This window comes from Garra rufa, chromosome 5, assembly GCF_049309525.1.
Source record: "Garra rufa chromosome 5, GarRuf1.0, whole genome shotgun sequence".
NCBI lineage: Eukaryota > Metazoa > Chordata > Actinopteri > Cypriniformes > Cyprinidae > Garra > Garra rufa.
The window spans coordinates 36,574,425-36,602,155 of NC_133365.1; the positions used below are offsets into that span (position 1 = coordinate 36,574,425).

General features: G+C 34.7%; 1 protein-coding gene across 1 annotated transcript; it reads right to left on the bottom strand.

The window, feature by feature from the left end:
• Positions 1 to 984: 984 nt before the first annotated feature.
• adam28 (ADAM metallopeptidase domain 28) lies at positions 985 to 18,810 on the bottom strand. The gene is made up of 22 exons (XM_073840678.1): positions 18,675 to 18,810; positions 16,355 to 16,443; positions 16,206 to 16,279; positions 15,980 to 16,058; positions 15,386 to 15,462; positions 14,976 to 15,171; positions 14,609 to 14,671; positions 14,230 to 14,301; positions 12,646 to 12,815; positions 12,349 to 12,430; positions 11,956 to 12,086; positions 11,636 to 11,813; positions 8,932 to 9,021; positions 5,373 to 5,568; positions 5,171 to 5,273; positions 4,903 to 5,059; positions 4,665 to 4,745; positions 4,390 to 4,480; positions 4,197 to 4,305; positions 4,032 to 4,113; positions 3,831 to 3,917; positions 985 to 1,648 (listed from the first exon to the last, which is right to left on the bottom strand). The coding sequence occupies exons 1-22, from the start codon at positions 18,733 to 18,735 to the stop codon at positions 1,610 to 1,612; spliced, it is 2,307 nt and encodes a 768-aa protein (XP_073696779.1). The 5' UTR covers positions 18,736 to 18,810; the 3' UTR covers positions 985 to 1,609.
• Positions 18,811 to 27,731: the final 8,921 nt, after the last annotated feature.

Below are 27,731 nucleotides of genomic sequence, written 5' to 3' on the forward strand. Positions count from 1 at the left end.
CTCCACCTACTGTTGAGATACAGAACTTCAAGAGACCCTGGAAGAAGTGCATTAAGCCTTTTAATGCACGTTTATATTCATTTTTAACAGGAGCAGCAGGTTCATCTGGTTTTAAAGCAGGTTTAGTCATGATTCACGATGGTGTTGAATGTCTGATGCTATGCACGTGAGCAACCCACCCCGATTTCTGGAAGCATTTGAAATGTACATTTTAGACGACGGTTCAATTTGTAAACTGCTTTTGTGTTTTATTTAGACTGCGTTTTTCACTTTTGCTTTTTATTTAAATACAGGACCGGTTCTTCACATGAGACTGATTTAAAAAGCATTCAAATCTAACAATATGACCAATATGTTGTGCTCATCTTTAAGTGTATGAATTCAGCTTTTATGACAAATAAATATGTGATTCCAGTGCAACATACAGCATTTCCTGAAGTGTGTGTATGTGTGTTTTGCAGGATCAAATCAGTGCAGTATGTCTGTGGACTCTAAAGGGAAGTTTGCTACATTACATTTGTATTTTAAATGATACCAGTGGAAGTACTGAGATTAAGCAGCTGATCTGGGATCGGGATCGTACCGTTTTCCTTGAATGGTTTAACAGGGTGTGGGCTGGTCTTGGTATACTGGCTAACTGCATGTCTAATGAAAGGAAGAGGAAGTTTAAACTTCTTAAATTTCTGTTTGCATTCAAGAGTTGAAATGTTGAGTATTAGGCCTTCACAGGCTCAGAGATTCCCTGAAACACATCTGTGGGAATGTGTAGAAATGTTGTTTATGCACAGTTATCGCATAATTTAAAATACAATATGGAGATTTAATTGAACGACCGTTTTATCAAGTACTTGTAATGCCAGGCCACCATAAATTCTTGATATTATGTAGATGTATCAGTTAAAAAAACAAATAAAAACTGAAATACTGTGGACTTAATGTTTGGTCATATTTTCTTATAAAAATAATAATGAAAGGAACCAGTCATCTGAATGTAATCCAACATGCATATATTTCAGTCATACATTCACATTTGCTTTTTACAAAACGGTGTTTTTGTAAACGTAGAGCTAAAAAGTAACGACAAAAAAGTTAATTTTAAAGCATTTTTAAGCATAGAAAAAAGAACATGTCAACATGGTTGACACGGCATTGAAAAACTACAATAGAATCGCATCTAAGAGAGGTAGTGACTAACAAAGGGGGTGTGACATTTTATAAACTTTAGAAAATCAGCTTTCTAATGTGAACTTTCAATAAAATAGCTCGTTTAGCTGACTGAAAATCATGAAAATGAAAAGTCATTACTATACAGAAGAGCAGGCTCAATTTTACAGGAACAGACTGTACAAATAAATAAATTAAAGTGAAATTTGAAAAAAGCATTTTCAGTTTAAAACAGACATGACTTTAAATTCATCATGTGTTAATCATCAAGTGAATTTAAGTGTGTTGGTCTCATATTCATGCTAAGCATGTGGCTTGTCTTCTCTTGAAGAGTTTACAAAGCTTCAGTCTCCGAACACACTTGCAATCCCTTCTGTAGGGTCTGGAGGGACTGACCATTCCATAGTGCTGGATCCGCTTCTTGAGGTTTGGCAGGTGCTAGACATCACACCCTTGGAGGAGGAGGAGGAGGAGGTCTGAGAGCCTGCGAGGGGAAGAATGAACAAGGCTCTCAATATTTTTTAAGAAATTATAATCATTCATTTCCTTCATTTAAATAAATGTGTATGCTAAATGAATAAACATAACCTTGTCAGATAATCTTTTTAAGGCTCAGTGATTGGGAGCATAAAGGTATCGTATACCTAAACTTCTCTCCATATTTATTTAGTTCTTCCTAGTTTTTACAGCAGCACATAATACAGTGAATGGTGACCAAGGCTGTTAAGCAACATTTTTAAGGCAAACTTTGAGTCAATAATTTAAAGCTGCAGTTTGTAAGTTTTGCCTCTTTGTCGCCATCTCTGTTTGAAACCTGCAATTGCAGTTATTTGCGGAATTACTGGGTTTGCATTAGTCTCGCGTAGCCAGACCTTCAGAATGATGGCTGAAGGTCTGGAATTCATGGCAGCTTTCATTGGCCAAGGCCTGCCCATAAGACAGTTTGATCGACATGTCAAACAACCAATCAGTTCGTTTCGTTCAGCGTCACGTTTCGGTGCGTGGAAACACCCCAACAACAACAGACTGGCGTGCAACAAGTCAGTCAGTGAAATAACCAGCATTGAAAGATAACGAAGAAGATGGAGAACAAGCAGTAAGTCAGTAATTTGTTCGCGAACGTCGCAAAAGTGTATAGCAACAATGGCGTCTGCATAAGCACCTTTTAGCAAAACGCCGAGTAAATCAGTCTGCGCTTTGTTTCCCGGCGGACCGAAAATAAACGCTCCCGGAAATCCGGTCAAATTCAACTAATCGGATGACGACTTCGACATTCCTGAAGTGTTTCCAGTTAAGTGTACCATAAGCATCAGACGTTTAGCCGCCAACGTTCCGTGGGCGTGACGTCTGAGGCTGAGACTAGGTTTGCATCTGCACGGCTCCTCAGAGCGACAGAATCTAATGTTTTGAGGTGTACTAAGGAATTACAGATACTACCTCTTGGAAGTATGTCCAAAATAAAAAGTTTCACCGAAAATGTCATCTGAACAAGTAAGTAACATACTAAAATTGACAGTTTTGTTCTGACCAACTAAAAAACAACATAGTTTTACAATAGAGTGTTTTCAGGACATGTCATCAATTGGCCATATTGGCGCCACAGGACGTAAACAATGCCACTGAACCGAACAAAACTTCCATATGTGACCCTGGACCACAAAAGCAGTCATAAGGTTAAATTTTACAAAACTGAGATATATACATCATATGAAAGCTCAATAAATAAGCTTTCTATTGATGTATGGTTTGTTAGGATAGGACAATATTTGGCCGAGATACATCTATTTGAAAATCTGGAATCTAAGGGTGCAAAAAAATCAAAATACTGAGAAAATCACCTTTAAAGTTGTCCAAATTAAGTTCTTAACAATGCATATTACGAATCAAAAATTACATTTTGATAGGTTTACAGTAGGAATTTTACAAAAAATCTTCATGGAACATGATCTTTACTTAATTTCCTAATGATTTTTGGCATAAAAGAAAATCAATAATTTTGACCCATACAATGTATTTTTGGCTATTGCTACAAATATACCCCAGCGACTTAAGACTGGTTTTGTGGTCCAGGGTCACATATTTTGGTGATTATTGCTGCTAAAATGCTCAAATATTATTATGTTTTGGGCTGAACTAATTGGTCAGACTGAAAAAAAGAGGTTTTTAAAGAGGTTTTGGCCACGTTCCCAGCTGGGAGTCCAGCTAAAACCAGGGGAGAAGAGTGCAAAGACCTGTTTGAGGAACAAAAGGTGTTTGTGGTTGGCCAAACTGAACCAGGATTTCCAGACCCTGCTGAAAAAAAAAACAGCTAAAACTGGCTGGTTTTAGCTGGTCTCTCAGCCTGGTCAGGCTGGTTTTAGCTGGTTGTTCCAGCTGGTCTCCCAGCCTGACCAGCTAAGGAAGTGGCCAAAACCCCTCTAAAACAGTCTGCTGACCAGCTAAAACCAGCCAACTAGCTTAGCAGGTTTTTTTTTCAGCAGGGGAGCAAGAATCTAGACAACATTTGTGTTTGTTCTTATTTAACTGATCAAATCGTAAAATAAAGTGCAAACCCTCTATTGATTTGAATCAGCATGAGCGTGAGTAAATGATGCCAGAATTTTCATTCCTTTAAATAGTGATGTAAACATCAGTCATTACACATTGTATAGCATTAGCTTTGCTACCTCGCGTGCATTCATGTAGTCATTCTGTGGACCTCTGGGTTTGACTGAAGTGGGTGGAGGTGGAGGAGGTGCTGTAGGCTTTATCACCTAAGAAAAAAGAAGAGATCACAAAGTGATTATGATTTTGCTTTCACCATTCATTGGGTATAGATTACGTTTAAATGAGATGATTAAATTAGGTCAGATGTGACTGCAAGTTACCGTAGATGGCTTCGGATTTGGTGTCGGCTGATCGCTGTTGTCAGGGATGTCTACTACAGTAACTTTATGCAGCCTTGGATGGCTATTAAGAAAACAGCAGCATTAAATACAGTCGATTTTTTTGACTTTCCAAAGTGTTTAAGTGTTTTTGTCCTGTACTCTTACCCGAATGAAGGTGATGTGCCCTTTCTGCGCTTGTAAAAGAAGATGGCCAGTCCAAGTAGAATTATCGCAATCAGGATACTGACAACCACACCAACGGATATTTTTACACCTAGAAATCCAAAGATGCAAAAAAATCTCATTCATGATCCTCAATAGAACAAGCATATTTTGAGTGCAGTATCTGCGGTATTACCATCAGACAAACCAGTAATTTCTACTGGTACGTCACAATTTGGTGGCAGCCATCCAAGTTCACATCTGCACTCTTTTCTATGGTCACAAACCTGTAACATATAAACTTAAATTAATTCTTCGACCTTCTGATGTATGGTATAACTTGTGAAAGACTTAAAATAGTCAAAAACAAATGACCTTTTTGAAATAAAGCATTGGTTTAGATAATTTTTTTTTTCATTTTATGAAGAAACAGGAAGTTAATGTTTGAGAAAGGGATATTTTGGGTCATACCGCATGGCCTTTGCACTTGGCTGAACAGTTTGTTGCTTTGTAAGCAGTCTCTAGGTCAACGCACTCATTCTGGTTACAAACCTGAGAAAACAAACACATCATGAGTGGCAAATTGTATGCTTACTGATGCTTAAAATAACTTGAATGTCACAACTGTAGTAAACCTATATAGTTGTTATTGAACTACAAAGAATGTTGTGTAGCCTATAACTGGCATGTATCTAGAGATCAGTCTTACCATGTCATCCCCACATTTGGTGCCAGTGTCAACTTGGCCATAATCCTTTTCAGGATCGCTGTAGAATGTGGCTTTACATGAGTTGAATTTTACCAGCCGTCCGTAATTGGGGCTATCATTGCCATTTTCACAAAACAGTTTCCCACACATCACATCTCTGCAGATAGACAGATAAGGCCGGTGTTTGATCAGATGAGACAAAAATAGTAATTGAACAGTATGATATGTGAAGGGATTAACGAATGAAGAGACGGATGTAAAATCTTACTGTTTTTGGCATGCAATATATGTATTTCCATTGCGTTTGCAGTAGGCGAAGTATTCCGCTCTTGTGTTCTGGTTGTAGCAATATTCTCGAGCCACCACAGCAGCTTTATTTATTTTAATTAATGAAAAAGAAAAAATAGCGCAGTCATAATGATGCTCAACACTGATTATTTTTTATTGTGTTGCAACAATATTGTACTCACTTGGACCCCACATTTTAAAGCACTGCTCCTCTCTCTGTGGGCACTGGCCATTGTAGCAATAGCCTTTCCCATTCTTGCAAGGGAGTCCATTGACTGTAAAGACGTCTTCAGGACACTCCGCTGAATTTCCAGTACATGTCTCGGGCAAATCACATTCATCATTTTTACGACGACACACATGTCCAGGTGACAGGATCTAATGGGGAAGAAGAAAAACATGTGTATACTTTAGATATTAGAAGCTTGTTGGTAGTTACCAGTAGCCTATATATTAATGAAACCTAATGGTTTCCACTACACACAGCCCAAACCATCAACTGTTAACCATTAAAACCATTAAAAATGGTTTCCTGTAGTGTGTTTTGGGACAAGCCACCAATGGAAGGCGATAAATTACCAGCAGAGACCCATGGACCACAGTTTCCATTAAAGGGGTCATGAACTGAGAAATCACTATACTATAAAAACATTCTGTGAGTTTCAGAACTCAAAACTTTCTTGTTAGTTTAAAAACAGCTTTATTGAAGCCGAGCTCAGAAAATGACTCATTTTGTGCAATGTGCGATTTATGAGGCGAAAGCCTGCCTCTGCAGGAGTAGATCAACACCTGCTTATACAGCGCTGCCTATTTAGCCCCGCCCAGCGATACGTGATTGTAGTGGGAAAGGAAATACTAGAGAGACGCAAACACAGGACAACTCCATCAACAGAACCATACAGATGTCATAAGGTAAGTTGTGAAAAATAGTCTTTGGATTGCCTTCCTTCTGATCCTAACAACGCATCTAGTGAGTGCTGTTGCTTTGTCGCAATCAGTGTAGGAGAAAGTTCGTTTTAAAAGTAATGCATTACAATATTGTGTTACTCCTTGAAAAAGTAACTAATTATGTGGTTAATAAAATTGGATAAAAGAAATTTGGTGTTATTTAACATTTAATTATTGAAGGTTTGTGTCATTTTGAGTTTGCATTTCACTGCCTTATTCATTTTTAGGAATACAGAATACTGAACTCCTGATTTCTCTCAACATGAGGAAAGAAGAGCTGTCAGTCAATAAATGGGAAAACAAAGCAACTGGCGCCAAAGTGACCCCCAACACTGGTCGCAATACATAAGTGTGAGTTTTTTAACCCAAAATGACCCATGTTGTTTTCAGAGTAGCGGCCATCTGTTGTTTTAATAAGGAAACTGTTAGCCAGTCAAAGCATTGAGTGTTTTCTTGCACCCTGCCTATCCACCTTAATTTCTGAAGGGGAAGTAAGCCTATAGGTGAGACTTAAGGTTCATTAGCCTCTGTAGGGATATAACAAGAAGAATAACAATGTGCAGTAAATGGTAAAACTATCTGCACTACAAACCAGTGTGCTCATAATTAATATACTGTTGCAATCAAAATTATTCAACCCCCTTGACCTGCAAGACATTTTGCTGCAGAGAATACAATTTTGTGAAAAGAATTCAACAAAGGCATTAGTACATTACTTTAGAAAGTTTCTGAGAATGTAAGTTGATGAATAAAGACAAAAAAAAATTGAATTCGCTCTAAACGTTCATGTTCAAAATGACTTAACCTCCAAAAGTAAAATATGGTTCTTTTAAAACCACCTAAAAACGCTGCTTGGAAGTGTTTAAAAGCTTCTGTCGCCTCTCTATCGCAGTCTTGGCACCAAAGGCATCACATTTCCCCCAAAATAGCCTGATATTTCAAAGAATTTATGATATCCTTCATGCAGTCATGTTTTCCACTTCCTGCTACAGTAAAACAACCTCGTAACAGGACTGGCCCACCTCCATGTTTGATAATGGAGATAGTGTTCTTTTGTTTGCAAGCTTTGCCTTTTTTTGCACTAGACGTACTGCTGATCCATGGGTCCAAACGTTCCAGTTTGGTCACGTCACTCCATAAAACATTCGTCGAAAATAAATTTGAGCATGTTCAAGTCTGCCTTTTTGTTTTTCTTGGTCAAGAGTGGTATTTGGCAAGATGCACCAACATAAAACCCATGCTTGTCTTGTGTTCATCTTATACTCTGCATTGAAATGTTTCTCCTCCTTTCGTCAGGTCATCTTGCAAGTCTTTGACTGTACATTGCAGGTTTTTCTTAGTTGCTCGAATCAAACATTTTATGATATTGTGCTTTTTTGTTCAAAACCAGGTTTTCTAGTACAACACACTTTAAACTAAGGAATAAAGCTGCCAGCTGTGTCTCTACAAACTTTTAATGTCTTTGAGTAGCCTTGGACTTTCAAATATAATAAAACAATTTCTTCTCTATAGCTTATGTGAGAGCTCTGTTGACACATGCGCATGCATGGGCTAAATGTATGTATACCACCCCAAGCTAATTCTGTTTTTTAAATAGAGTTTCTAAAGCCTTAACTGTGTTTTTTGTTCCCTGCCATAAAAAACAAGTAACTTAAAATGGCAGTGTTGAATAATGGTTGAATAATTATGACATAGCTGTGTTACAAAAAAATTGTATAACTCAAAAACATTACATTATATATTGACATTATCACTTTTAATATGCCAGTAAACTGTTGTAGATGCAATTTTATAGTCCTGGATTTTCAGAAAAGCCTGTATTTGTAAAGTACTGCAGTCTCTGGGGGTGGAATAATTTTGATTGCAACTGTAATACATTACAATAATATGGTAAGAAGACACACCAGTTTGCAAAATCAAGCAGCAAAATGAGCTGTTTTGTACAGCTAAAAAAAAACGGAAGCCAGACCCATAAAAATTACAAATGGCCGCGCTCACTCAGGAAGAAAACGGTGGATAAAAACAGGATAGAAATTAGCCTATTAGTTCTAAATTATGTTTTTTGTTTATGTAAAATCACACTAACATTATAAGCTAACCTAAAAAATTCGGTCCCTCTTTAAAACCAATACAATTACTATTAACCAGTAAAACAATTACACATTTTGTGATGGTTTTTATTGCTTTTCAAGCATGGATCAGAGAAAACTTTTTTTTTTGAGATGTTGACATATCGGTTTCAAATTATTGAAAACAATGACACATTATTTTGAATGTGTTTCTTTTCACATTAAGGGCGATATGTTCGGTTTAAAAAGTGTGAGATGTGATTGGTAAGAAAACCCGCGGAGAACAGAAGCGTCATTTTATTCTAATCATTATTAATGAGCGGGAACTCCCCTCAATTCACTTTACTCCAGTGCACTGCTTGCTGCAGCAGAGCAGATTTCAAAACCACTATGAAGCAACTTTGAGACGCTGTTTCAGCGCAGTGCGGTAAATCTAGAATCACTTGCAGTTCACTTTTAACCTTAAGTAGTACTCCAAAGAAAAACAGAGACCTTAAGGCGCACATATTCTGTTTATACAAACAACGGCAGTGATTTAGCGGCACCTGGACTGATCACTAACGCGATTTTAATTTATTAGTGATGAAGATTCAGCTTAACATGTAGCTAAATCTTAACTGGCTTTACCAGTTTAAAAGTTGTTAAAATGTAGACTAGTACCGCAGCTGTCACCATTTGATGAATGTTACAGAAAAATGCCTCTCTGAAACACTTCAAATCTTACCTTACAATCACCACAACATTCCCCTGTTGCACATTGTGAGCCTTCTGTCATTTTGCAGGTGGTGGCGTTGCAGCATGGGTTTGTACACTCCTATTTAAAAACACAAGTTGTGAAATAAAGACAATGAGTATGTCAAGATATCTTAGCATAGTAGGTGTGTATGTTCTGGGCACAAAATCAGTTGTATTTTTAAGCACTAGTTCTGAGAAAATAATTTAATTGTCAAACAATGAATGAATGAACAACCAGTATAAGTATGCAGTCCACCCTTCACAATGTCAGGCCAAAACAAGGAGATGACTAATGTAGTGCATGCAAAAACAAATCTGCAGTAATATTACATGCATTCCATCTTTTATTTTGCTCACTGCAGGGAGCGTGCTAAAATAATTAGGATAAATGAGAGATTGCAAGGCAATCCCATCTCATAAGCTTCCATAAGCACAACAAACACCAAACAGAACACTACTTTGGTGATTCGTTCTCAAATGTAGAGTATACAGGAAAACATTCCTGTCGAGGATTGTCTGTACATGCCTTCTTGGCCTTTTCTTGCTTCTAATAGTATCTGGACGTGACTTGTTGAGCACATCTAGTGAAATTACCATCTTTGGTGAGGAATAAAGTCATGCATTTAATTTCATTTTTAGTGTCTTTACTTGCCACAGCACTTTCTAATGGTGTTTTGTTTTAGTTTTAGTTTTTAAGCAAGTTAAGTAAATACATTTACGTTTGGTGATTTAAAAATTCCGTCACATTTTGAATGGATACAATCAGAAAGGGCTGCATACATTTTTGGCTTGTTTTTTCATTCATTCTCAGAACTAGTACTTAAAATATCATTAATAAGCGGCCATATTGGCGATACTTGACTCTTAAAAATAAAGTTGTTTTAAAAGGTTCCTCAATAGCGATGCCAAAGAAGAACCATTTTGGTTCCACAAAGAACTATTTAGTCAAAGGTTGTTTAAAGAACCATCTCTTTCTTACCTTTTTTTATAATCTGAAGAACCTTTTTTTGCCACAAAGAACCTTTTGTGAAACAGAAAGGTTCTTCAGATGTTAAAGATTCTTTAGAAAAGAAAACCATTTAGAAAAAAGGTTCTTCTGTGACATTGTGAAGCACCTTTATTTTTAAGAGTGTTGGATGTAAACAACAGCATGGATTGCATGGTTAATGTACTGAATACGTTGTTCTGCGAAGTTATGCTGTCTATACCATGGAAAAACATGTGGAAACTGCTAAATCATATAAAAAAGGACTTAGTGAGCAGGAAAGGGCACAATATTTTGACAAACTAAAATGAATAGGTGGTAAAAATACATACGAGCAATTAGGGCTGGGCCGATAAACGATATCATATCGAATCACGATAAAATTTATGTTAATAACGATGATAAGCTATAGACATTTTTTGCTCGATATGGATTAATCTAAGAGCCAATCATACAGCAGAAATATGCGACAGCGGCCAATCAGCGTGCAGCGTGCGTGTGCACGTCAAAGTACAAAGTTCATTTTCTACAGCACTTTGCGAAGCAAACTTGCACCAGGACGACAAAAAAAGAGAGAGTGGAAGCAGCGACGAAAGAGAAACTAACCTCGAATTATTATCCAAAGATGTTGAAGTTGTCGACAAAAAAGTTAGCACGAATTCCGTAAGTGGTTTGACTATCTGAAAAGTCGATTGTTAAAACTGAAACCGAAAGCAAAAAACGCACGCGCATTCAAAAGCAATTTAAATCCCCCTTGTTTAGAGAGTGACTCCAATGCGAGCAAATTAGGCTACATGACATATCTAGGCTGTTATCTGCATGTAGACTATAATAGGTTGTGTATGTCTATAGCTCTGTATCATGCTTGAAATATTCCGTCTCTATTTGCACTTTGAATAATGAGAGAGTAGCCTACTTTGATTATGGCTGAATTGTCTGCACTTAATACGATTAAGAAAGAGCTGTGTCGTAATTTTTTGATATTTATACCGTAGATTGTTTCAAAATGCAGTGGTTGCCTCTAATTTAAATAGCTCAACCTATAATAGAGAAAATAAACAATTGTGTTTATAATAATAAATAATAAATAAATAAATGTGTTACAAATAATGTTTTTACAATAATTTTATGTTCACATTTTGTACATTTACTCTCATTTACCATACTCTGTCACAACTTTAACAACTTTTTTCATTTATTTTAGTAAGTTATTTTAATTTTTAAGGCCAAATCTGTAATCTGCTTTTGTTAATAAACTATACTTAAAAATGTAATTTAATGAATCCTTTAATTTTTGTGGCTTTAGTCATTATTGGGATACTATTTTAAAGCTGGCAACATCAACAGCTTATATCGAAATATATATCGTCATCGTTCAATATGGGAAAAAATTATCGAGATTAGCTTTTTGCCATATCGCCCAGCCCTACGAGCAGTATTAATTAATTCAAACATTTTTTGCACTCTTCTCCTAGATTTTTTATAACTTTTGGGAGTCTATAGTACTCCAAATGTTTTTCACAGTACGACCGATTAGTACAGCCCAAAAAGTGACAATTGACCATTTTTGGCAGCAATAATCAGCTAAATATGCAAGTTCAGTTCAGTGGCATTGTTTACGTTCCGTGCTGCCTGTATAGCCGATTGATGACGCGTCGTGAAAACGCTCTATTGAATTGTCTCATTTAGGAAAACCTATTCTGCTTACCTGCGCTGTTCCACAGTCACATTCTTCTCCTTTCTCCACAAATCCATTTCCACAAACAGGTGGTGGGATCAGTTCTGTTTGTTTAGGCATATTCATAAGACATTCTGGGTTTTTGTAGTTCAGGAAGTCTTCATAGCTGTTAGTACTGCAGCTGCTGAAGTGTTGAGGGATGAAATAGCTGCAGAGACGTGGAGCATTGAAATTTGTTCAGACTGTTTGTTTTAGGCTCAGTAAACTTCAGAATAAAACGTTACAGTACAAATAGCAGATTTGTTGTTAAAAAAACACAAAAAAGTTTGACAATTATGTACAGTATGTACCTGAGAGCTGCTGTCATAATACAGGTGCCATCAGAACAGACACAGCTGCTGGTGTCGTGACTCATGCCCAGATTGTGCCCCATCTCATGGGCCATAGTAGCCCCCACTGCTATAGCCTTAGAGTTGTGATCCTTAGAAGAGGAAAAGTCAGTTAGCCTTAACATTGATGAAAACATTTTAGGAGGAAGTAAAGAATAAGGCATTGCAACAGTAAGCAATACAACACAGTCAAGGCTAAGATGATTTTATGAAAAATACTTGCTCTTTCTCCAATATAGTGAAATTATTCTTTTCAAGGTTTTTTGTAAAAACATGCAAATGTATTTGTTTGTTACTGCATTTGATAAATGAATTAATAAAACCATCTCCATTCTGGCTTTCTGCTTTTATTACCTGCACAATCCCTGTTGAAAGACCTCCACACAGGGTTCCAATGAAAGCTAGACCCACGGTTGCTCCGTCAAGGTCGACTGCGCTGAAAGAAGAACAAAAAAAAAAAAAAAATCAATGTGTAGTCCAAATTCAACCAGTTCTTACAGGATTACATTTAGTTAGTGGTTAAGGTCTGTCTTCTTTCGATTTCAGTTCCTAAACCATTTTAAAGTAGAACACAATACTGTGGCTTGAAGCAGACGAAGTATTGGAGAAGTTCTGATTAACAATATTGTATTTCCCCACAGGTGAGCTGACCTGAGCAGTTGGGCATTGTCGTGCTTCTGTCTTTGGACGAGATCGCTGTTTCTCCACTTGCTAAAGCTGTCCAAGGTATTTCCAGCAATAGGAGACACTGTTATTTTATTGCTATCACTCCAGACTTCAAATCCAGTCAGAGCAACAAATGTGTTGATTTCTTTATACACCTGTGTCAAAAAAAAAGAGTTAAGGAGAAAAATCATATATATTCAAAAGTCTGAAACCATTAGCTTTTTTTTTTTTTCGGATTGAATACCTTTTATACACTTAAAAGAGAGATAGATTTAGTACATCTACACTACCAGTCAAACACAGTTTTTTAAAGAAGTCTCTTCTGCTCACCATACCTGCATTTATTTGGTCCAAAGTACAGCAAAAGCAGTACAATTTTGAAATATTTTTACTATTTAAAATGATTTATTTATTTGAATATATTTTAAAATGTCATTTATTCCTATGATCAAAGATTAATTTTCAGCATCATTACTTCACTCTTCAGTGTCACATAATCCATATTTAAAACAGGTTTTCAGGATTCTTTGATGAATAGAAAGATCCTAAAATCTGCATTTATTTGAAATAAAAAATGCTTTTCTAACATACACTATACCATTCAAAAGCTTGAAATCAGTGTATATATATAATTTTTTTTTAAATAATTATAGAAATGAATACTTTTATTTAGCAAGGATGCTTCAAATTAATCAGAAGTGATAATAAAGACATTTATAATGTTACAAAAGATTTCTATTTCAGATAAACGCTGCTCTTCTGAACTTTCTATTCATCAAAGAAACCGGAAAAAATTCTACTCCGCTGTTTTCGAAATGATAATAATAATAATAATAATAATACAAATAATAAATGTTTTTGATCAGCAAATCAGAATATTAAAATGATTTCTGAAGGATAATGTGACTAGAGTAATGATTGACAGGCATAAATTACATTTTAAAATGTATTCGAATATAAAACATTTATTTTAAAGTAAAAATATTTCAAAATTGTACTGTTTTGCTGTACTTCGGATCAAATAAATGCAGACTTGATGAGCAGACATTTAAAAATCATACTGGTAGTGTTAGTGACTTACGATAGAGTAACCTAAGATAGTCTTCACAGGTTTTAACATTAGTATTTTGCATGCCCCCCTTTTTGGATGAAACTGACTCGCGAGCTAATGGAAAAATTTGAGCCGTGTTATCTAACATGATTTGCATCTTGTTGTCTTCAGTGGAAGCAAGGATGTCGTTGACCTTGTCACAAATTTGATAAATCTGCAGCCTAAAAATGCAAAATCTTTTTTTACTCATTTTACGCCATTATGTTCCAAACTTTTAAATGGAGTTTAAATCAGAGGTTTTTAGGAGTACTACTAGACTAGTGCGACAAAAACATACTTGGTCTCTATAAATAGTTTTAACTAAAGTACTAATCAATCACAAGATAGCTCTGTATCTAGTCATATGATTTGATTATCACACACAGGTTATCACAGATCCTAGTTGTAATATCCTGCGTGAACCATAAATGTTTCCATGCAGGAATTTTTGAATTGCATATACATCATTAGTGACTCACATTATTGATGTAATTGATGATCTCAAATATCCTCTTTCTCAGCTTCCCGATATCGCTGTCCATCTTCTTGTACTGGTGGGAAAACAGAAAATTGTATAAGTCAAAGCATTTTGTTACTCATTAGTCACACTAGTGTTACGACATTCTTTCTGAAAACTGTTAGCATCAGTGTTTTTAAATTTACTGTGACATTTAAAAATAGTTTGATTCTACAAAAACGACAATGCTGAACCAGCACGAAATCCCACTTACATTGCTCTAACACAGTGACTTTTTTTATGTTAAAACATCAGATATCATCTGATAATGTCTAAGATTCCTTAATCTGGTAATCCTTTTTAAATCTGTCATGCTTCATTGTACATTAAGTTTCTCTTACTTCGCTGTTGTCTGCTACAAGGAACAACTCGATGTATTTTTGTCGCTGGGACAAAGTTGGCCCCTGATCAAGAGGAAACAAACAGATGGAAAATAGAGAACAGACCACAGAATAATCAATTCAGTGACATCATTTTGAAAACAATATTATCTACCCTACTTTGTGTGTGTACAGTATTAGTTTAATCTGGGACATTGCACCAATTTCAACTTCTGCAATTCGTGATTGTCATCTTAACATTGCAAAACACTGACAAGCCACAATCACATGACAAGCCAGTCTGAATGTGTTAATCATGGTGAAACTTGAACCATATTGTGCTTTTCTGATTTTTGTAATGCTAAAGTAAATGAATGGACAGTCTTACTGAGGAACGAGAACGGCTTTTGAGAATGCGTGGAGGAGCGCCATCCTCGCTCACGTCCCAAGTAGTGTTGGTGACTCCACACACTCTAGGCGTCTCTTCATTTACATCTTCAAACTTATAGACAGCATGGTCACCGTTACCATCCTCAGACAATGGCTCAATCAAAAACTTCTGCTCTTCTGTTTGGAAATAGCCTCTGTGAAGACAAGTTGGCTTGCTTAGACAGAGAGCCTGGTGAAAGCAAAGCAATTGGCATGAAAGGTGACTTAATCAAGGGTGCTTGGGAAACCATGTGTAATTTGTGTCTCATTAGTCTAAATAGAAATCGCAAGTCATGCTGTAACTTCCTTTCATTGCAAAGAACATGCTTGAGGCAATGCACTGGCATTGCCGTATGCAGCAATAGTTACCGTAATCCATCGCACGTGCTCATGCTAACCAACGACTCGGTGTCATTGACTATTTTCCCATGATAATAGCAAAAGTCCTGTGGAAGAAGAAGAAGGGTATTAAATGCATCTCTCACTCTATGGATTATATCACAGTAATGATTTATAGCGGATTAATTTGTAATTTGTAACCGTATGTTATATATGTGACCCTGGACCACAGAACCATGAGGGTCAATTCTTTGAAATAATTGAATAAATATGCTTTCCATTGATGTATGGTTTATTAGGGCAATATTTGGCTTGTATTTGGAGATACAACTATTTGAAAATCTGGAATTAAAATATTGAGAAAATCACCTATAAAGTTCTTAACAATGCATATTACTAATCAATAATTAAGTTTTGATATATTAGCTGTAGGAAATTTACAAAATATCTTCATGGAACATGATCTTAACCTAATATTCCAATGATTTTTGGCATGAAATCGATAATTTTGATCCATACAATGTACTTTTAGCTATTGCTACAAATACACTTGTGCTACTTAAGACTGGTTTTGTGGTTCAGGGTCGCATATGTCATATGTTAGTCATACAGGTTATAGCATACCAGATCCTTAGGTGTGGTTGTGACAAGCATCCCATCTTTAGTGTAGTAGGTCTCGCTATAGCCTTTAGTCAATAAGCCACTGTTGACCAACACACATTTTAGTCACAAAAAAGTCACTAATATGGGCAAATCATTGAGGAACTTTTCCAAATTGCAGCGTGCAGATTTTAAATATCACAAGATGTACAAAAATGACGACAAAGGAGTAACTCCGAGACAGGCTTACTCATTTTTTTGGAGATGCATTTCAATGTCTCTTCCGCCCAGCGTCATGCCGTATTTCACTGTTTCAGGTCTTGACTGCAGGGAATGAAGTGGTTTAGTTTATTTAAAATATTACAAATGACATTAAGAAGTGAGTAGATGAGAACTCACCTTTAAATCTCTTTTTTGTAGCGCATGTAATCTGATTGGTCGAACAATCTCATAAACCTTTTTTCCATCTAGTTTAGGAGTGTGACCAACTATAGCAGATTGACAAACAGAGGGAATTATAGACACTGAATCACAGAGTAGTCATAAAGCAAACATACAGTAATGAGGTTTTGGAATATAGCCTGTAGATGTAGACTTTTATATGTCAGAACTATTCCAACTGATCCAAATATATTGGTGATTGCACAAGTGTAAACTTGATCTTGATCTGCCAACAAATTTAAGATCCTCATGTTGTGTCAACCACATTTACACACTGGATCCAAAACCTTCGTTATCATAAATAAAATCGGATTAGGTTCAATTTTTCAATTTTCTTATGCACCTTTACAACGATCTAGGGTTAGTTATCTGAAGATATGAGCAAAATCGGTAGATCTTTATTTTTTTTTTATAAAGCATATTTATTTCAATGCAATAAAATCTGTCCTTATTTGTTGATGTTTGCCACTCAAATAAGATTTACATAACATTTTAAATGCATCTGACTTTGCTATTATGATATATTGTATTATTTTAGTATAGTGGTATTTTTTAAATTTAGTTCTCCTTTTCAGCATTTTACAGACTCTGCATAGAATAGATAAGAATGCGACCTTTTTTTAGGGCGTAGCATTAACATCAGCAATAACAGTCTGTCTCATATATGTTACAAAGCAAATGCATGAATCAAAGCATGTGCTTTTGTTATTGAGCCTTAGGTACTTAACTGCACTCTTGGAAAATATATTCTTAGTACAAAAGGTAGAATAGCTGTCACTGGGGCGGTACCTTTTCAAAAGGTACAAGTATTTACTGTACTAATATGTACATTTTAAGTAGTAGTATGTAACTTTTAGTTAAAAATACATATTATGTACTTACTTAAAGGCACCTTTAAAGGGTAAATAAGGTACAAAGGTGTACTTTTTTTAAAGATAACGCCCCAGAGACCACTCTTGCTGTCTCTATTATATGCACAATGCTATTGATCAAAAAGTGACAGGGAGATTTAAAAACAAACAAATGAATTGATAACACTTTATATTGTAGTTAAGTACTGAATTAATATGGATTTTGCTGTGACCCATGCCTTTTTTAGTATTATTCCTATTTACTATACTATTCTGGTATGCGTTCGATTATGTTTCATTATATTTAAGTGTAATACAGTGATTTTATATGAATTAACTACTCTGACTGTTTCTTTAGGGAATATTATTGAAAATATCCAATGATGTTTTGAAATTATATAAAACTGCTTACATAAAATTATCTTATATAAATTATTATATAATTATATTTTTATATAAACATTATATAAATAAAAATTCAACATAGTTTTAAAAAAAATAATATAAACAACTATTGTTTTTTTTTGTTTTTTTACATTTTCTTTTTTTTTACATTTTCTTTTGAAAGTATGAATGTCTGCTAAAATTACTACTAATAAAAATATTTAAACCATTAAACAATATAAACAATACTTTCGTTATACAAACATGTCAACCCAGCGGTGGGTGAAATATGGACAAACCCAGCAACTGGTTTTGTTTAACCCAATCTTCTAGGTAGTTTTATTTATCTCAACTATTATTTAAAAGTTACTATATGGCTTGGTTAAAATAAAAATAAAATAGGTTGTAAATTAAAAATTAGACACAGTTACTATAGAGGCATCAGCAATAATCAAAAGGTGAACATTTATTAGTAAGCAATTAAAAAAAGTTTAGTATTTAATTATTATTCATTCAGCTTATTAATAAATGTTGACTTCCAACCTATTTTGGCTTCAGTTTAAGCAAGAAATATAGTAATTAAGCAATAATCGAGTTGAATAAAACTACAAAGAAGGCTTGGTTAATCATTCAACCAAATTGCTGGGTTTGTCCATATTTCACCTGGTGCTGGATTGTTTTTAACCCAGCACCTTTTAGAGTGTGTAAAGATATAAATCATGCATAACAAATATTGCATTCTATACACTTTGCAAATCTTTACAATTAAAAATAACACTTTTTTTTTTAAGTGCAAGTTCTACAGTAGTCAACATTTAAAGTGGATCAAAACAGTTAAATTGTTTTTGTTTCAGGACATATTTGAAAGGTTTTGATCCACTTCAAACGTTGACTACTGTATAATTCTAAAATCAGACACTATCGCATGAACTCTTAGACTTTGTTAGCGCAGTGCAGCATTACAGCTGAAGAGTCCACAGCAGTGCAGAGATAAGTTAATCAGTCATTGTGAAGCAGAGGCACTGGTGTATCCAGTATCTTACCTGTGGGATCAAGTGAAACACACAGAGTCAAGATCCACAACATCAGATGTCTTCTGGCCATTGTCGGTGTACAGAACAACTGAAACAGGATCGTTTGGTTAAGCAGAGTTTTATAGTTCTGTTGAAGTGTGGTTCAGGGCTCCACACATGCACTTTCAGGAAATGACACAGAGGTATAACAGATTAGTAACTTGCTTGGACACGCCCCTGAGAGTGTCAAAAGAATGCAGGAAATGTACAGACGTACCGTGACGTAATGATACTCAAACTCCATACAGAAGCATCACGTATGAGTGTCTAATGGCCTTATTTATCTGCTCCAAAAAAGTGACCTATATAAATGGACCACTCTGGAGAAATATATTTACTTGTGTGTTCTTGAAAGTCTTGCCTCCTTAACATTTGCAAGTCAGAAACTTTCAAATGAATCATCCAGACAAACAACGAGGTAAATATTGATGGGTAAACCTCCTGAGCAAGGTGGCTAAGCAGGTCTGTTATCTTACACCGCTGAGCACATGATTCAAGCACAGTCTGAGTTTGCATTAGCTTCTTCCAAATTCATGTGTTATGTAAATATAAAATGCAAATCATTTTGTGCAAATCAACAACTAATTGAAATTCAACTTTATCTAATGTTCCATGACTGACATGAAGGCCTCCTTCTCTTTTCTTAACGCTGAAACTAAAACTAACATTAAGAAAGCTTCAGTCTACGAACAGGAAAGTGTAGGCTTACCACAGAAGCACTTCTTTAGTGGAAAAAAAAAGATTTAGTCTACAGACAGGAAAGTATAGACTTCAGTGAAACCGCCAGTGTAGCAATAATATTTGCCACCCTAATAACATTTTTTTCATGTACAGTACATATGCAATGCATCTTTGTTATTAAGATATATTGTATTATTTTGACCCTTTGTATTATAAACATAATTCATTCAAGTATACACTACCGCTCAAATATACACAATAATATTGTGAAATATTATTTTAATTTAAAATAACTTTTTTATGTGAATATATTTTAAAATGTAATTTATTCCTGTGACACAAAGCTACATTTTCAGCATCATTACTTCAGTCTTCAGTGTCACATAATCCTTCAGAACTCATTCCAATATGCTGATTATGCTAATTTATTATTAATGTTGAAAACAGTTGTGCTGCTTAATATTTTTTGGAACCTGTGATACTCGGGATTCTTCGATGAAAAAAAGGTTAAAAATGGCATTTATTAAAAATGGAAAGGTTTTCTAACAATATACACTACTGTTCGAAAGTTTGGGGTCAGTGAATTTTTATTCTTTCTTTTATATAAGAAATGAATACTTTTATTCACCAAGGATGTGTTAAATTAATAAAAAGTGATTGCATAGATTGACATTGTTAGAAAAGACTCTAACATTTGTTACTAACATTTGTTACTCATCAAAGAATCCTGAAAAAGAGAATCACAGGTTCCAAAACAAATATTTGGCAGCACAACCGTTTTCAACATTGATAATTCTAATAATAAATCAGCATATTAGAATGATTTCTGAAGGATCATGTGACACTTAAAGGAACACTCCATTTTTTTTGGAAATAGGCTCATTCTCCAACTCCCCCCGAGTTAATAAGTTGAGTTTTACCGTTTTGAAATCCATTCAGCCGTTCTCCTGTTCTGGCGATATCACTTTTAGCATAGCTTAGCATAGATCATTGAATCCTATTAGACCAATATCATTGCGTTCAAAAATGACCAACGAGTTTCCATATTTGTCCTATTTAAAACTTGACTCTTCTGTAGTTATATCATGTACTAATACCGGCGGAAAATGTAAAGGTGCGATTTTCTAGGCTGATAAGATTAGGAGCTACACTCCCATTCCGGCGTAATAGTCAAGTTTGCTGCCGTAATAAGGCCGAAGCAGGAGCAGTAATATCTCGCAGCGCCTGAAATTAGTTCCCAGCGAGGTTAGCATTTGCACATGTGCTGCGTGATATTACTGCGCCTGCTTCGGCCATGTTACGGCAGCAAACTTCCTTGACTATTACGCCAGAATGGAAGTGTAGTTCCTACTCTTATCGGCCTAGAAAATCGCAGCTTTACATTTTTTGCCTGTATTAGTACACAATATAAATACAAAAGAGTCAAGTTTTAAATAGGACAAATATCGAAACTCGTTGGTCATTTTTGAACGTGATGCTATTGGTCTAATAGGATTCAATGATCTATGCTAAGCTATGCTAAAAGTGATATCGCCAGAACAGGAGAACGGCTGAATGGATTTCAAAACGGTAAAACTCAACTTATTAACTCGGGGGGGAGTTGGAGAATGAGCCTATTTCCAAAAAAAGTGGAGTGTTCCTTTAAGACTGGTTTAACAGCTGATGAAAACTCTGCTTTGCATCACAGGAATAAATTGTATTTTAAAGTATATTAAAATAAAAAAAAACATTATTTTACATTGTAATAACATTTTGCAATATTACTGTTTTTTTTCAGTATTTTTGATCAAATAAATGCAGCCTCGATGAACATAAGATACTTCTTTAAGGGGAGACATTGCAGGCAAAAATGCTTTTTTTTCATGCACCTGTCAAATTTAAAATTTTGGGCTTTTTGGTTTTTCATAAAGTGTTTTTTTTTTGTTTGGACTAGTGGAAAGAAAACATCCGAAAGACACTGTTAAGTGTTTCTTTTATAGCACTTTATCTATTTGTGTCAATAGGTTTCAATTACAATACATATTTTAAAGGCTGTTTTCTCAAAATTAGTTTTTTCTCCTACACTGAGCCATAAATCTCTACTTCAGTAGCACTTACACATACCAAACTTTACATTTTTAATCCTGTCTATATCCTGAAGGTTTTTACAGAAGGATTTGTTTATATATCATTTGCTTGATTTTATACATTTAATTTATTTTATTTTATTTGTTTTTTTTCTGAATTATGGAGTGACAAAATGAGATACCCCAAATCCCCTCTTTAAAAACTTTTGACTCTAATATGTCAAAAAAATGAAACAAGAAATTCGAAACTGACCTCATCCAGTGTTTAGATTTTTGTGCTAGAAATGTATGCAAATGAACACATTTCATTAAATAATGCCTCATTTGCATATTTAAACATAACATTTTAGAAAACTTGTATTACAAAAAATGTTTGCAACTATCAAAGTAATCAATCAACTGGGTAAGTAAGGTCATAACTATTAGTTAATTTTTTTTACCCTATTAAACTGCAGTGTCTCGCCTTTAAAAACATTACTGATGTCTTACTGATCCCAAACTTTTGAGTGGTAGTGTACATTGCTTACAATGTAATGATTATTTCTCAAAATATTACCAGCTGAATATAGTAAGCGAATCATTTGTAGATCCATAAACGTGTAAAGACAAAACTAGCCTGAAGACATAAAGCCTTGATATACAGTAGGGCGAGCAAAAAGATGTTGCCTTACCGTCACTTTGTTGTTCTTCTTGCAGTTTTTTTATTTTGGTTTTAAATTTTATTCAAGCCTTACAGATTCATACTTTCCAATAACAGGTCTGTCTATGGACATTGTCTGCTAGTCTATTGAATTTCAAAAAAGCATCATTCCTCTTCTCTTTCTTCAGGTTTTCTCTAAGTGTGTGAAAATGTGTAATGTGAGCCCAAAATCGGAAGCTCTTGCCCTGTCATCTGTGATTTCCTCTCCCACAGAAATGCATTCTTGCTCTTCTTCTAATACACAAGGTCAAGTCAAGGACAATAATGCAGTTATTGTGCCTTCTCCTGACGCCTCCAACAAAGCTATTGTTCGCTTGTTGGAGTGGAGAAAGCATGCAGTGTCCATTAGGGCCGTATGTGTTGCAAACTGGCCCTTTCTCTTCCCTTGTCTCCTCCTGCTCTCTGTCCTCCTGTGACCTATTGCTCAATTGTCTGTTCAGTCATGGATCTGCACTTGTGTGCGTGTGATAAGTACTCATAGTTTGAGATGTGCTAGATAAAGCTGGATCATCAAAAAACAATGTGAGTCAAACCCTGTTGCTTCAAGTAAACAAGGCATTTAACATTCCCCAATGAACCTGAAAAGGCTTACGTAAAGAAACACTATTGACACTGCCAGCATCCTGAGCATACAAGCGTTACATGACAAACATGATAAATTCACTACTGTTGAAATATTTGTGTCAGTATGATTTAAAAAAAATGTTTTTAAAGTCTCTTATGATCACTAAAGCTGCATTTATTTGAAAAACAAAACAAAAATCTTGAAAAAAAACCCACCACTAATATTGTGAAACATTGCAATTTTACTGAACTTTCTAGCTGAAAATATTTTGAAACCATATTTTTTTTTTTACTGATTCTTTTATTTTTAGTAGTCTTCAGTGTAGCATTATCCTTAAGAAATCATTCTAATATGCAGATTTGATACTCAAGAATCACTTTTTATTATCAATATTAAATGTTTTTTTGTGTTATACAATTTTTTTGGGAAACGGTGATAATAGAAAGTTCAGAAGAACAGCATTTATTCGAAATAGAAATCTGTTGTAACATTATAAAATGTATTTAATTTTACTTTTGATCAGGTCAGTGCGTCCTTGCTGAATAAAAATGTATATTTCTTATTTTATAATCCATATACTATGACTCTGTTTTTTTCACTTTTAGGAGAGTCTTTTCAACTAAGAGATTCAGTTCTGGTTTTGTTAGTTTTGCCCAATTAAACGAAAAAAAAACAACAACATTTGGACACGTTTGATTGGGACATTAATTTTAATATATTATCATATTGTAGAGCTTCTCACAGGCTTTTAAAACCTTATCATCAAACAAATTCGAAATTCTGAATTCCAATAGGATATACACTACCAATCAAAAGTTTTTGAACATTAAAAAAAGTCTCCTATGCTTACCAAGCCTGCATTTATTTGATCCAAAGTACGGCAAAAACAGTAAAAAAAAAAAAAAAAAAAATACTATTTAAACTAACTGTTTTCTATTTGAATATATTTTAAAATGAAATTTATTCCTGTGATTAAAGCCAAATTTTCAGCATCATTACTCCAGACTTCAGTGTCACACAATCCTTCAGAATTCATTATAATATGCTATTATTATTATCAATATTTTAAACAGTTAAGTACATTTTTTCAGGTTTCTTTGATGAATAAAACGATCCAAAGATCAGCATTTGTCTGAAATTATAGAAATGAATACTTTTATTTAGCAAGGATGCTTTAAATTGATCAAAAGTGATGTTAAAGACATTTATAATGTTACCAAATATTTCAATTTCAGATAAATGCTGTTCTTCTGAGCATTCTATTCATCAAAGAAACCTGACAATATTCTACTCAGCTGTATTTCAACATAATAATAATAATAATAATAATAATAATAATAATAATAATAATAATAATAATAATAAATGCTTTTTGAGCAGCAAATCAGAATATTAGAATGATTTCTGAAGGATCATGTGACTGGAGTAATGATGCAAAAAATTCTGCTTTGAAATCAGAAATAAATTATATTTTAAAAATAGAAAACAGTTATTTTAAATAGTAAAATACTAAAAAATAATGTTTTTGCTGTACTTTGGATCAAATAAATGCAGGCTTGGTGAGCAGAAAAGAGACTTTTTTTTTTTAGAAAAACATTACAAATCTTGCTGGTAGTGTATGTTTCTGTATCTTTTAGGTATTATTTGAGTTTTATTTTTAAGTATAACAGGTAATTAGGTCATTTTTGGAGTTACATAACTTTAAATATTTGGGTATTCTGTAACTGTATATTCATTATCATATTTTCTGTAAAGTCCACGCAATTAAAACAGAAGATCTTTTGCAGGATAATATTGAGTTCTCCAGCAAAGATGATTTCTCTGTTACAAAACACTTCCAGAGAATTAGTAGTTTCAGGAGGCGTGCATGGACACGCTTAAAACCTATGAAGATAATGTGTCCACATTCTTCCTGTGAGTAACAGTTACAGCATGTATTTGAGCTGCTAAATGCGTCCACAGTCAGATTCATATGCTGATTCAGGTGGTGGGTCATCTGTACCTCGGCCTTAAAATGGTGTTGTTTAGTAAAAGCATAAACAAAGAATCACTTATTAACGTCTCATTTTGTTGTTCTTTGTATGACTCATTTTTCTAGCTGAGTGTCAAAACATTAGTGTAGAAGCTTAACTGATACCCTGTTTTTAAGGCTGTTACATCCCTGCTCAGTTTGATAGGTTTTGAGATGAAGATTTTAGGTTTTGGTTAAATATTTTTAGTGATCTTGTGAATGTATAACTACAATTCCTGAGTTATAAGCATAATAGTCCTTTTTTGAGATTTATTTTATACCGAACATATTATCACAAAGATGTTACCTTCCTTTCAATGTTTATGTAACTGTTTTTTAAGGGTGCCTAAGTACCTGTGAATAATATGTTGTTGCTTACTCCTAAAAACAGAAACCATTGTGGCCACAAGAGGGCTCTCTAATACCACTAAGTGAATGCAAAAGTTTATGCAAAACTGATGCCTTTTCAATATGTAAAATAATTGTCTTAACATCATACAATCTCTGAAATTCAATTCTCTTCTGTGGAAACATTTGTGTTTAATTTCTCAGTCTGTTTTTGTCTTTCTGCATCACCCTCCGTAGTGACTGATGAAAGAACTTATATAAAGAGAAAAAGCGACTGGCAGACTTTTTATGTGATTTGTTTAGTCTTTTCTCTTTTAAGTTTTATAGAGATTAAGTGATGGAGATCTCATCTTGCAGATGTCAGCATTTGGATGATGTAATTGCTTTTAAACTTATTAATATGATGTCTGCGGGTTTTTTTTATTCATAATGCAGTCCAAATGGCTCATTCACTGTCTGTGTGTGTATATGTGGGGGGAGTGTTGTTTTTGTCTAATAAGTGTAATATGATATGACTGATCATGTATTTCTCATTGTGGAACAATGGTCATATTTTGATATGTAATGCAGTTTATGTTCAGTGTATTATTCTGTTCCTGTCTGTGAGGAAAATGAGTTGGCATTCAGATGCAAAGTTGGCACACTGTACGCACGCAAGAAAGTTTGCATATATGAAACGGAACAACAGCAAGCTGAAATAGTGCCTTTTGTATTTCTATTTGTAAATGATCAGCTCCAGCCACAGCAAACAGCATGTTTTTTAGATTGTATGTAGTAGGTTGTGCTTTGGTTGCAAATTTTGTTTTTAATTCAATTTGCAGCCTCTAATTGCATTACTTTCTTGTGTGTATTTCTGATATTACCTCAGTGACCTGCTTTCTCCATTGTCTGTGCTTCTGATGAGTATCCGAGGCTTTTCTGGTGAGTTAAATCATCTGCAAGACTGATTCTTTCATGGTGACTGGTTTAAAGCTGCTGACATGCTTACCAGGCCTTGTTTTCCACTCACTGCACAATGCCCGCTCCAGGCGCCGATATTAAACCCAATTAAACCATGTTTTCTCAAGCGCATTTGAGCAGGGCACTCAGCAGAAAGGATCATTGGATGTTGCAATATCACAGTAGAATAGGGGTTAATTACAGTTTATTTTACTATCTTCTTTTTTGGGGAGGGTTGAGTGAAACTTAAGCGGTTCTGAACTCATCTGTCTCTTAGACATGCTGAAAGGGATAATTCAGCCTAATATGAACATTTTGTTATGAATTATTCACTCTCGTCGTTCCAAACCTGTAAGACCCTCATTCATCTTCAGAAGACAAATTAAGGTATTTTCTTTTTTCAAGTGAATAAATTCTAAGAGCTTTATAACCCTGCATAAACAGCAATGTAACTGAGACGTTCAAGGCCCATAAAGGTAGTAAGAACTTCGATAACATAGTCGGCAGTGGCAAGTCCATGTGACGGCGGTGGTTCAACCTTAATTTTAAAAAACAAAAATAATGACCTTATTCAACAATTTCTTCTCTTCTGTGTCAGTCTTCAGTGCATTCAGGACAGAACCACAACATATTCGTGTTTTAATGATGTCCTTACTACCTTTCTGGGCTGCACAAAAAGTATTCTCGTAGCTTCATAAAAATAGGGTTCTAAATTTCTTAATTTTGAAGATGAACTAAGATCTTATAGGTTTGGAATAACATGAGGGTGAGTCATTTTTTGGGTGGACTATCCCTTTTAATGCATGTTTTTGGGTGTGACAACAGATTTTCTTTATGAGCTTTAGCTGATATAGATGTTATTGACTTCCCAGTTTCTGCATCCCTTATGACTAAAGTGCTGTTTTTTTCTCTACCTAAATTCTGTCTAGAAATCTGGAAAAGAGGTTCAGATTAATTGGATTTCTGGGCATATCTTACACATCTGTATGTGAAATATAAACAATTCCCAGTAAGAGGTTAGCCTTTTGCAGTTGTTTTAGAAATTAATGCATTTCCAGGTTGTGACATTGATTATATTACTGTAGTCATTTATTTGTGTAGAGTAAGAGATAGATTTATTCCCTTATGAAAACCATGGTTTTACTGTAGTAAAAATGCAGTAACCATTTTGCAAATGCAGTTTTTTTGCTGTATTGATTAACATTTCATCACCTTAGAATTATAAGGTTCTATCTGCATTCTGAGCACTTTCGAGATACTGAGCTTCAAAGTTTTTGCGTTCCATAGACTTCTGTAGATAGAACTATTTTTGTTTTCTAAAAAAAAGGCCCCAAATGTACATCGCTTACAAAGGAAACATCAAGTAATGTAAATAAGTTGTCACAGAATAAGAATATGTGAAAAACTAAATTTTGACACAAATGTCAGATAGAACCTTATAATTCTAAGGTGACGATTTGTATACAGTTTTGCTACCATGGTTAAACTATGGATAGTGTAGCAAAACCATGGTTAAACTATAGTAATCATGATTTTTTTTGGTTTCATTTGTAGTAAAACCATGGTTAGTTTTGTAAGGGTTGATTACTTCTGAAAGATATGTATTGGGAAAAAAATACAGATCCTTTTAACATAGAGGGTTACATTTACTGTCTATTTAAAGGCACAGTATGTCATTTTGACCACTAGAGGGCGCATACTCAAAAGGTGTAGTTTG